General features: G+C 32.2%; 1 protein-coding gene across 3 annotated transcripts in view; it reads left to right on the top strand.

Annotated features, from left to right (window-relative positions):
• Nucleotides 1–12860, top strand: part of LOC138331967 (ubiquitin carboxyl-terminal hydrolase 32-like) — a 66294-nt gene that overhangs the window by 17081 nt on the left and 36353 nt on the right. For all 3 annotated transcript variants that reach the window (XM_069279878.1, XM_069279877.1, XM_069279876.1), the window contains exons 3-7: nucleotides 4806–4911; nucleotides 5275–5393; nucleotides 10902–11061; nucleotides 11696–11827; nucleotides 12340–12447. In XM_069279878.1, coding sequence (XP_069135979.1) covers nucleotides 4806–4911; nucleotides 5275–5393; nucleotides 10902–11061; nucleotides 11696–11827; nucleotides 12340–12447 — 625 coding nt within the window. The remainder of the gene's footprint in view (nucleotides 1–4805; nucleotides 4912–5274; nucleotides 5394–10901; nucleotides 11062–11695; nucleotides 11828–12339; nucleotides 12448–12860) is intronic.

The following is a 12860-nucleotide window of genomic DNA, read 5'->3' as shown; positions in this document are numbered from 1 at the left end:
TAGCAAACAACATAGAATATAGCAAACAACATAGAATATAGCAAACAACATAGGATATAGCAAACAACATAGAATATAGCAAACAACATAGGATATAGCAAACAAATAGAATATAGCAAACAACATAGGATATAGCAAACAACATAGAATATAGCAAACAACATAGAATATAGCAAACAAATAGAATATAGCAAACAACATAGAATATAGCAAACAACATAGAATATAGCAAACAACATAGGATATAGCAAACAACATAGAATATAGCAAACAACATAGGATATAGCAAACAACATAGAATATAGCAAACAACATAGGATATAGTAAACAAATAGAATATAGCAAACAACATAGAATATAGCAAACAACATAGGATATAGCAAACAACATAGGATATAGCAAACAACATAGGATATAGCAAACAACATAGAATATAGCAAACAACATAGAATATAGCAAACAATATAGGATATAGCAAACAACATAGGATATAGCAAACAAATAGAATATAGCAAACAACATAGAATATAGCAAACAAATAGAATATAGCAAACAACATAGAATATAGCAAACAACATAGAATATAGCAAACAATATAGGATATAGCAAACAATATAGGATATAGCAAACAATATAGGATATAGCAAACAATATAGGATATAGCAAACAATATAGGATATAGTAAACAACATAGAATATAGTAAACAACATAGAATATAGCAAACAACATAGGATATAGCAAACAATATAGGATATAGCAAACAACATAGGATATAGCAAACAATATAGGATATAGCAAACAACATAGAATATAGCAAACAACATAGAATATAGCAAACAAATAGGATATAGCAAACAACATAGGATATAGCAAACAACATAGGATATAGCAAACAACATAGGATATAGCAAACAACATAGGATATAGCAAACAATATAGGATATAGTAAACAAATAGAATATAGCAAACAACATAGGATATAGCAAACAATATAGGATATAGCAAACAATATAGGATATAGCAAACAATATAGGATATAGCAAACAACATAGAATATAGCAAACAACATAGGATATAGCAAACAACATAGGATATAGCAAACAATATAGGATATAGCAAACAACATAGGATATAGTAAACAAATAGAATATAGCAAACAACATAGAATATAGCAAACAAATAGAATATAGCAAACAACATAGGATATAGCAAACAACATAGAATATAGCAAACAATATAGGATATAGCAAACAACATAGGATATAGCAAACAATATAGGATATAGCAAACAACATAGAATATAGCAAACAACATAGGATATAGCAAACAATATAGGATATAGCAAACAAATAGAATATAGCAAACAACATAGGATATAGCAAACAACATAGGATATAGCAAACAATATAGGATATAACAAACAATATAGGATATAGTAAACAATATAGGATATAGCAAACAATATAGGATATAGCAAACAACATAGAATATAGTAAAAATAGAATATAGCAAACAACATAGAATATAGCAAACAACATAGAATATAGCAAACAATATAGGATATAGCAAACAATATAGGATATAGCAAACAATATAGGATATAGCAAACAATATAGGATATAGCAAACAATATAGGATATAGCAAACAATATAGAATATAGCAAACAATATAGGATATAGCAAACAATATAGGATATAGCAAACAATATAGGATATAGCAAACAATATAGGATATACCAAACAACATATATAGTTAATAAAATAGGATATAGCAAACAATATAGGATATAGCAAACAACATAGGATATAGCAAACAATATAGGATATAGCAAACAACATAGAATATAGCAAACAACATAGGATATAGCAAACAATATAGGATATAGCAAACAATATAGGATATAGTAAACAAATAGAATATAGCAAACAACATAGGATATAGCAAACAATATAGGATATAGCAAACAATATAGGATATAGCAAACAATATAGGATATACAAACAAACATAGGATATAGTAAACAATATAGGATATAGCAAACAAATATAGGATATAGGATATAGCAAACAACATAGGATATAGAAACAAACAAATAGGATATAGCAAAACAATATAGGAATATAGCAAACAACATAGGATATAGCAAACAACATAGGATATATAGCAAACAACATAGGATATAGCAAACAACATAATAGGATATAGCAAACAACATAGGATATAGCAAACAACATAGGATATAGCAAACAACATAGGATATAGCAAACAACATAGGATATAGCAAACAATATAGGATATAGTAAACAATATATAGGATATAGTAAACAATAGAATATAGAAACAATATATAGCAAACAAATAGGATATAGCAAACAAATATCAAGGATATAGTAAACAAATAGAATATATAGCAAACAACATAGGATATAGCAAACAACATAGGATATAGCAAACAATATAGGAATATAGCAAACAACATAGGATATAGCAAACAAATAGGAATATAGCAAACAACATAGGATATAGAAACAATAGACAACATAGAATATAGCAAACAAATAGAATATAGTAAACAAATAGAATATAGCAAACAACATAGGATATAGTAAACAAATAGAATATACCAAACAAGATATAGAAACAAATAGATATAGCAAACAACATAGATATAAAACAATATAGAATTGTAAACAAGTAGAATATAGCAAACAACATAGAATATAGTAAACAAATAGGATATACCAAACAACATAGGATATAGTCAAAACATATAGGATATACAAACAATATAGGATATAGTAAAACAAATAGAATATAGAATATCAAACATACAAACAACATAGAATATAGTAAACAAGTAGAATATAGCAAACGACAAATAGAATATAGTAAACAAATAGGATATACCAAACAACATAGGATATATCAAACAATATAGGATATACCAAACAATATAGGATATAGTAAACAAATAGAATATAGCAAACAACATAGAATATAGTAAACAAGTAGAATATAGCAAACGACATAGAATATAGTAAACAAATAGGATATACCAAACAACATAGGATATATCAAACAATATAGGATATAGCAAACAATATAGGATATAGTGAACAAATAGAATATAGCAAACAACATGCAATATGCAAACAAATAGAGTATAGCAAACAACATAGGGTATAGCAAACAATATAGGATATAGCAAACAAACATAGAATATAGCTAACAGCATAGAATATAGCTAACAGCATGCAATATAGCAAACATATAGAATATAGCAAACAAATAGAATATAGCAAACAACATGCAATATGCAAACAATGAGAGTTATGGCAAACAACATAGGATATACCAAACAACATAGGATATAGTAAACAAATAGAATATAGCAAACAACATGCAATATGCAAACAAATAGAATATAGCAAACAACATAGAATATAGCAAACAATATAGGATATAGCAAACAACATAGAATATAGCAAACAATATAGGATATAGCAAACAACATAGAATATAGTTAAACAAATAGAATATAGCAAACAACATAGAATATAGCAAACAACATAGAATATAGCAAACAACATAGAATATAGTAAAAATAAAATTACAAATAGAATATACAACAAATAGCAAACAAACCAAATAGCAAATAAATAGGAATAAGCAAACAAAGCAATATAACAAACAAATAGAATATAGCTATAGTACAGTCAACCCTAGCTTAGGCCATCCAAGGATAAAATAAAAATTATAAACAGTTAAGTTGTCTTAAAGGTGCTCCACCGCTGACAAATGGTATTTTTTCACCATCAAAAACAAGAGCAGACGATTTAGTATTTTTCTTCAGTTACAAAAGTTACTTACTTTACAACCATTACCACCATTGAAAGGTTTGAGCTTCTAATTTTACTTCAAGTTAGAAAAAAAAGAAAAACAATTAATTGCATCCCGAAAAAATTGCGTGTCACTAAATCCTATATGGAAGGAAGTACTGATTGTGCATGCACCAAAGGCGAAATAAATTATTTCATATTATTTTTTGTGTTAATTAGACATATATATACATGATCAAACACCAATTATTGTTCAAATGATGAATATCATTTATGCTCTGTCGGCGGTTGGAGCATCTTTAACATATAAGTCAATACCTGCTAGTAGTTCTGAAATTAACCATTTGGGACCCAATTCACAATTAAGGAAGCTAAGTAGTCTTGTGAAGCAGGTGGGCGTTGTACTGGGGTTGATCACTAAGGCAGATACCAGGTTTCTATAATTTCTTAGACTTAGTTTTTTACTTACAATTTATCATTATCATTATATTGTAGTTAATTTGTACCTATATGCTGACGATGTGTGCCAGCAGAAAGATTTTTACTGTGTGTACATATCATTTTTTATTTAATATATTTCATAGCTCCAGTGACTTTTAATAAGGTATCTTGTTAATTACTTATATGATAAATTAGGTACCATTGGCGTTGGGAGGGGAGGATGGGGTGCTAGGGTGGGGAGGTGGGGTGCAATGGTCCATTGGTTATTAAATGTCCCAACATACATTACCACAAGCCCTCCACCTAGAGAGCCGAGAGTTCTAATCCTATGTTGGGCAGTTGTATGATATGCAGGTACTGACAATTGGTCAGTTGTTTTCCTCCGGGTACTCCGACCTTCTTCCACCATACATCTTAACCTTGCACATCCTCAAATGACCCTGCTGGCTGTTAATTAAAGGACGTTAAACTAATCTAACCAAAGTTTACACATTGTCTGAACTGTTTCTCCTCTATTCTACAGCTTCTGTACAAAGGGTTTGGAGGCACGTCTAAAGGAGTATCTTTTAAAGATTTACTGACCGGGCTGATCATCATCACTAAGGGATCTAAGGAGGATAAAATCAAATGTAGGTCAACTTTTATTGTTTTCTTCTGATTAGATATAATGTATAAACCATTGACTTCCATATCATTGATTTGTGATATATACTGTATTGCCATTTATTGTTGCATGTCAAAATTTGGACGATTACAAATTTTGCAATTTGGCTCTAAGGATATCTATTTCATCAATTTCCCAATATTTTGCCGGTCAAATTTTTTAAAAGAATTATCTTCTGTGTTACAAATTTTTGCATATATTAGCATGTTATACGGTTAATATTAATGCTCACAAGTAGAGGTAACTGCAGAATAAGGAAACACTTAGTCGAGATAGACTAGCTGGTCTACACAAATATAGTTGATGGTGATAACTTATCTGTTTACAGTGATATTTGGGATGTATGCTGACGAATCGTATACCTACGTACAGAAAGATGATATGGATCGACGAGTACTCGAGACAGAAGGACAAGTGTCAACAGCTCTGTCAGATCTTTTCCTTGAGGTAAGCTTTTTAGGTCATCTGACCCGAAAGGTGCCTGGTCCGTCATTGTGCGCCGTCAACTGTGCGTAAATTTTAGCCCACCATCATCATCTGGTGGGCTATTCAAATTACTTTTCGTCCATGGTCCATGGTCTGTCCTTCGGTCTATCCGTTAACATTTCTTGTTACTACTATTTCTCAGAAAGGGAAGAACATTTCTTGTTACTACTATTTCTCAGAAAGGGAAGAAGGGATCTTTCTCAAATTTCATACGCAGGTTCCCCTAGGGCCCTTATTGTGCATATTGCATTTTGGGACCGATCGTTCAACAAGATGGATGACAGGGAGCCAATATCTTGGATTTTGATAATTGAAGTTTGTGACTGTTATATATCTCAGAAAGTACTGAAAGGATATTTTTCAAATTTCATATGTAGTAATATATGTAGTAAAAGTTTGAAAAGCAGAGAAAAGATCTCTGTTTCCATTGTCAGACGTAGATCATTCTTTGGTTAGCGCCAAGATCGCTCTGGGATCTCTTGTTTCATTCAAACGACCTATTCTCAATAACCAAAAGGCCCAAGGTACTGATCAATATAATGACTTTTTGTAAATAAATAAGAGGCCTAAAGATCTTGGCCCAAATTATCTTAATCACATGATAAGTGAAATTTTTATTCCTCATTTGCTCTAAAATTTGTGATATCTTCATTAAAGTCAGGAAGTAAGTAAAGAATAGAGTTCTTAAGAATCTTGTAAAATTTGTATTACCAGAAATTATTTTGTCTTCATTGGAAAATTGTCGTTAAACTGTGATTAGCCTAATCACCTTTTGAACAACAACTGGGCTAAGATATTAGGCCTGTAGCATGCTGGGATATAAAGGTCTACCAAATTTATTAAAATCAAATGAATGACCTTGACTTTTGTTCAAAGTCACAGGGGTCAAATAGGCTAAAACCTTTAAAAATGACTTCTTGTGAATAACTATAAGGGGCCTAGAAACCTAATATTGGGCCTGTTGCATGCTGAGATGAAGGAATACCAAGTTTGTTCAAATGAATGACCTTGACTTTTGCATTGATGTTCTATCACCAGTCCTCCATACCTAGGCTGTTTATTGAGGCCTATAAGCTAAGCTAAGACTGCCTGACATTTTACCATTAGCCCTTCATCTCTGAGCTTTGAGTAGTCTGACATTCTGCCGCTAACCTTCCACCTCGGGGTTGAGGGCTTATGTGTCTTACATTCTGCTGCTAGCCCTCCACTTTGGGGTTGAGGGCTTATGTGTCTTACATTCTACCATTAGCCCTCCATTCCTAGACCATGAGTTGTAGCTTGATGTATCTGAAATTCTACTGCTAGCCTTATATCAAATGTTAGATGGAAGTAAAAACAAATAAATCATCTACTGGTTGGTCTATACTTCATGCAATATCTGTCCCAGGATAATTGTGATTCTAAGCCTGGTGACCAAGTACACATTGTACAGTCAAATCTGCCTTATCTGCCTAAAAGAAACTCACTCAAAGTTTACACCCCTGGTAGAAAGAATATGATGAGATAGCGACAAATGCCACGCAATGAAACCTGGTCATGATGACGGTGTTTGTACTATTGTTCTGAACCAAATTTATTTTCAACATGCATAGTGATAGCTTGGGGGTAGTTTTGGTGTAATGATATTGGCTCGCTATTAAAGATTTCTAATACCGATTCCGAACCCAAGGGAAATTTGCTGTACAACATATCAACACTATGAAAACAGCCCTGATGGTGGTATTTAATGTTTAAATTTCACAATCATAATTCTTATTTTTTAAACAGTAAATTTATTTTGGAGTTTTTATAACAATTTTTACCCAATATTTATTAATCTTGTGACTCTTGAAAAATAACCTTGCTAACAATTCCGACAGAAATCAATAATTACAACCTAAAGCTCCAACTAATGTAATCAAAAAGGGTTTGTGTATTTGTTACACATATTCCAGGACACTGTTTCAAATTTTGATAAGTTGTTTGTGAAAATAAATATATTAAAAATAGCTTCAAGAAAGTCATGATGAAAAAAAATCATAGACATCTGGGGAAATATTTTTTTCTGAGGAAACATCATCACAATTTTTTCATTTCATTGAACATTATTAGTACATTTAATGTGAATTTTTGTATTCTTTTGGTGTAATCTCAAAGCAGACAAAAACAATATTATGAATGAATATATTTACCTGGTATTCTATTACTATGTTATGATAAATTATAGTTCTTTCAACTCATTCAACCCTGAAATATAATGGACTGCTCCAATATTTGAACAAGAAGAATCTAAATTTGCTTACAGAGATGAATGATTTAACAAACAAACCAATTGCCAATGCCAGTATATTTAAACAGGGTAAATAAATATAAAACACAAATATCTGTAAAACAATTGGTGATAACAACGAAAAAACAAAGATATGGACGGACAGATTGGTGACGATAAAATCAAACCTGTCTATAATACCAGATCAAGGTGAGGGAAACAGTCTTTATAGCCAGGTGGTCTTATACACAGGTTCAATGGTGTTCAAGTTGACCATTTCGGACACGGAGAAAGTGGTCTCATTACGCAGGTGGTCCGTATACACAGGTTTAATTGTTTTGAAATTGGTTTTTCAGGACTCTAGGAAAGTGGTCATATTAAGCAGGTTGTCTTTATAGACAGGTTAAATTGTTTTGAAATTGGTTTTTCAGGACTCTAAGAAAGTGGTCATATTAAGCAGGTTGTCTTTATAGACAGGTTAAATTGTTTTGAAATTGGTTTTTCGGGACTCTAGAAAAGTGATCATATTAAGCAGGTGGTCTTTATACAGAGGTGGTTGCTAAGACACTGGTTTGACTGCATACAGTACATGACTGTTCTTGATCAGTTTATCTGTTTTCTTTCAAAGCTGTTGTCTGCAGATTAAAGAAAAAATGATTTTTTTTTTCATAAAGACACAATTCTTTCTTTATATTTCACCATGGGGATCAGGTTCAGCTGAAACAGAAAGTTCACAAAGACAAATTTACTGTAATAAAATTCTGTTGTAGCCATAAGTTCTTGAAAGTTTAATTATACCTGAGTATGTTACATGTTTGCTTTGATGGTAATTAAATGATATCTGTTCTGAATTTCAGTCAGACATTCTATTTCCAATTTCTGTTCCTTTTGTGTCTGGTATGTGAGTACATTGGTTTAGCAAACCAAATATGGTAATTTCTGTTCCTTTTGTGTCTGGTATGTGAGTACATTGGTTTAGCAAACCAAATATGGTAATTTCTGTTCCTTTTGTGTCTGGTATGTGAGTACATTGGTTTAGCAAACCAAATATGGTAATTTCTGTTCCTTTTGTGTCTGGTATGTGAGTACATTGGTTTAGCAAACCAAATATGGTAATTTCTGTTCCTTTTGTGTCTGGTATGTGAGTACATTGGTTTAGCAAACCAAATATGGTAATTTCTGTTCCTTTTGTGTCTGGTATGTGAGTACATTGGTTTAGCAAACCAAATATGGTAATTTCTGTTCCTTTTGTGTCTGGTATGTGAGTACATTGGTTTAGCAAACCAAATATGGTAATTTCTGTTCCTTTTGTGTCTGGTATGTGAGTACATTGGTTTAGCAAACCAAATATGGTAATTTCTGTTCCTTTTGTGTCTGGTATGTGAGTACATTGGTTTAGCAAACCAAATATGGTAATTTCTGTTCCTTTTGTGTCTGGTATGTGAGTACATTGGTTTAGCAAACCAAATATGGTAATTTCTGTTCCTTTTGTGTCTGGTGTGTGAGTACATTGGTTTAGCAAACCAAATATGGTAATTTCTGTTCCTTTTGTGTCTGGTTTGTGAGTACATTGGTTTAGCAAACCAAATATGGTAATTTCTGTTCCTTTTGTGTCTGGTATGTGAGTACATTGGTTTAGCAAACCAAATATGGTAATTTCTGTTCCTTTTGTGTCTGGTGTGTGAGTACATTGGTTTAGCAAACCAAATATGGTAATTTCTGTTCCTTTTGTGTCTGGTGTGTGAGTACATTGGTTTAGCAAACCAAATATGGTAATTTCTGTTCCTTTTGTGTCTGGTTTGTGAGTACATTGGTTTAGCAAACCAAATATGGTAATTTCTGGGATCAATACTGCACCATAAAAAGCTGACAGAAGATCAGATAGTTTTTTGTTTTATTTATATCTGAGTAAGGCCAGCAGACATCAACATGTTTATCACACTAACATATAGTACTATGCTGCTCCAGCAGACTGCTCAATTTTATTAATTATTGAATTATTTTTGAAGTGACATTAACCAGATCTAGTGTTGCATCTAAATTTATTCATATGGTATGCATTCAACAGTGAAGCAAGAATCCTTTTGCGTGCATTTACCCACATTGCATTGGTAGCCCTTTTAAGTGATATGGGAATTTGCATGTATTAGACCTTTCAAATTCAGCATGCATGCTTAATTGACATATAACATTATACATATCTATAACCTTGATTCAGTTATTTTTCTTGTCAATAGATACCAACCCAATCTGTCTTGATCACATGTCCTGGTTTCATATATATTATATATAAAATTATCACTGATTGAAATTGAGTCTGAAATTGCATTATTGCAATATTGATCCCAACATCAAAGGTAACATGCTGCATATTCCAAACAATTTGGCCAATTATCTAAAATTGAAAGATGAAATGATTTTGATTACTACTGCTAAAATGTAGTATTCTTTATTTGATTATTTATAACCATTAAATTAATTACGGTACAATCCACCATCAACTATTCTTAGTCTTTACCATGAGCTTCTCATTAAATTACGGTACAATCCACCATCAACTATTCTTAGTCTTTACCATGAGCTTCTCATTAAATTACGGTACAATCCACCATCAACTATTCTTAGTCTTTATCATGAGCTTCTCATTAAATTACAGTACAATCCACCATCAACTATTCTTAGTCTTTATCATGAGCTTCTCATTTAAATTACGGTACAATCCACCATCAACTATTCTTAGTCTTTATCATGAGCTTCTCATTAAATTACGGTACAATCCACCATCAACTATTCTTAGTCTTTATCATGAGCTTCTCATTAAATTACGGTACAATCCACCATCAACTATTCTTAGTCTTTACCATGAGCTTCGCATTAAAAAGTAAAAAAACAACAAGTTCATTTCATTTGAGCTATTTTGATTCCTTATCTGTCATATGATACAATTAATGGTCACAGACAACCGATTTATGCATAATTAAAGAAAATTTAAATAAACTGGAATCTGAAGCCAAAATGTACCTAATTGTCATAGATAGACACCTGACATGAATCCAAAGTTCAATGGACAAATGTATTTGTATCATATCATTTCTACTACATTTTGATTACATCAGAATTTAATGGTCTAGGCTATGTATGAAAATTTAAGCATACACTAGATTGTTATCAGAGTTTAATGTTGTAGCTAGGTTGTAAATTTGTTATGTTAATACTTCCAGAGTGACCAGGTTGGATTTGACCAGTTCCGATTATGGCTGTATCATCATCCCGATGCCACCATAATTACAAAATGGCTGCTGATGGAGCCGATGACGATATCGCTATCCAACGACACAGACACGCCCACATTCTACCAGACCCTGGCTGGAGTTACACATTGTAAGTGTTTTAGAATTTAAAAAAAAAAAAAAATGCTTTTAACCCAAGGCGCTTAAGTTGACCAAATTTGGGCTTACATTTCACTAAATCATTGCACAGAGTAAGCCATTAATCAATTTGCAAAAGAAATCCAAAAGAGAAACATAGTTTTCATACTTTCTGTCTGTACTTAATTTGAGGTAAGTGAAAGTGGGACTTCAAAAAAGGGGAGGGGCGCTTATAGGGATGGGATACTGATTGGGTCGATTACGGTAATTGAAGTACATGTAAAACATGTCTATCAAGTGAATATGTTTTTTAATTCAATGAAATTTGTGACTATAATAGTGTTTTGGGGTTCCTGACTAGTGTGTAGCATGTACATGTACACTGAACTCCACATATAATGAGATTCAGCTGATCATCATATTCTGTCTCGTTTTAGTCAATTCTTCTTACAGACAATTGAATTCTTATTGACATTAATAAATGTAATTATGATGAAACTGCGAATATAAATACTTAGGTAGCCTTTATAATCAAGTACAACTCTACTGGACTGACCAAGTCAGACGAGGATAATGCCCTATGGGCCTCTTGATTTGATATTTAATATCATTATGGATGTGATGATAATGTTGGTATTTGTGTACAGTGGAGGAAGATGACATCAGTGAATTGGATAAACGGTACTGGGTATTAAAGTCACAGTCCAAGAGCGGCAAGTTTGATCTGGATACGTTTAAGTCGTTGGTCTGTCCCCCGGTACCCGAGTCAGTGTGTGAAGGTATGTACATGTATTGCCATTAACTTTTCTTGTTATTCACAATAAAAAGGACAAATATATGTATATGTTATGATGATTGTCTCTAAATAATATATACAGTGAACACTTGATAATCTTGATCCCAGCACAAATCATCCAGATAATGAAATTTCTGGACTGCCAAATTCTGTCACTTTACATGTGCATGTAATTAAATTCATTTCCTGGTATTTTAAATTTTCTGGACTATCGGCATCTGGATTATCGCAGCTACTGGATATTTAAGGTCAAGGTTACTTATGGCAGTTACTGCTACTATAGTTATGAATTTTGTTTAAAAGAATTGAAAAAAATCAACCAATGTTGAATATTTAATGTGTCGACTGAAATTTATTGTTGTATAAGATTTTAATTTAACTCTGTTAATTTAGCAACAGGTATTCCCGTAACAAAGAATTATTTTGATGAAAGCTGCCTGATGATACTAAACCCTTTGATGTATTTTATCTATTAATAATATTTGTCCTCTGCAGGCTTGTTTAAGGCGTTTGATGAGAATCGAGACAATCATATCGACTTTAAAGAGATGGCGTGTGGAATTTCAGCATGTTGTCGTGGTCCCAGCACAGAGAGGCAGAAATGTAAGTTGTGATAGTATATATGCATGACATGATTACCATAAAGTGTTTTCAATCCAACGGAAATCAAGAAAATCTGTGGAGTTTTCTCAGGGTATTCTCGATAGGATTCTCTCTCAATACAAGGCCAACCAGCATGATGAATAGCTGATAATATAAAGCAAACCTATTGTCTCTCATAATTCCACTTATTTCACAGCCTATAATATCACAATAAGCGAAAATATAAGTAGAGCCACAGGTACAGTTATAGGTATAGGGGTTACTATCACTGACATTATATCCACTCCTGGACTATCCGGTAGTAAAACTGGAGGCAGTTCAGGAGGAAATTTAACATAACTGACCAATCACAGGCATGCAAAGATTTCCTTTGAAGAATAGTGATGCCCAACTTCAAAGCCACACTGTCAACC

The sequence above is a fragment of the Argopecten irradians genome, chromosome 9 (genome assembly GCF_041381155.1).
Source record: "Argopecten irradians isolate NY chromosome 9, Ai_NY, whole genome shotgun sequence".
NCBI lineage: Eukaryota > Metazoa > Mollusca > Bivalvia > Pectinida > Pectinidae > Argopecten > Argopecten irradians.
This window is presented reverse-complemented; position numbering and strand designations above follow the sequence as displayed.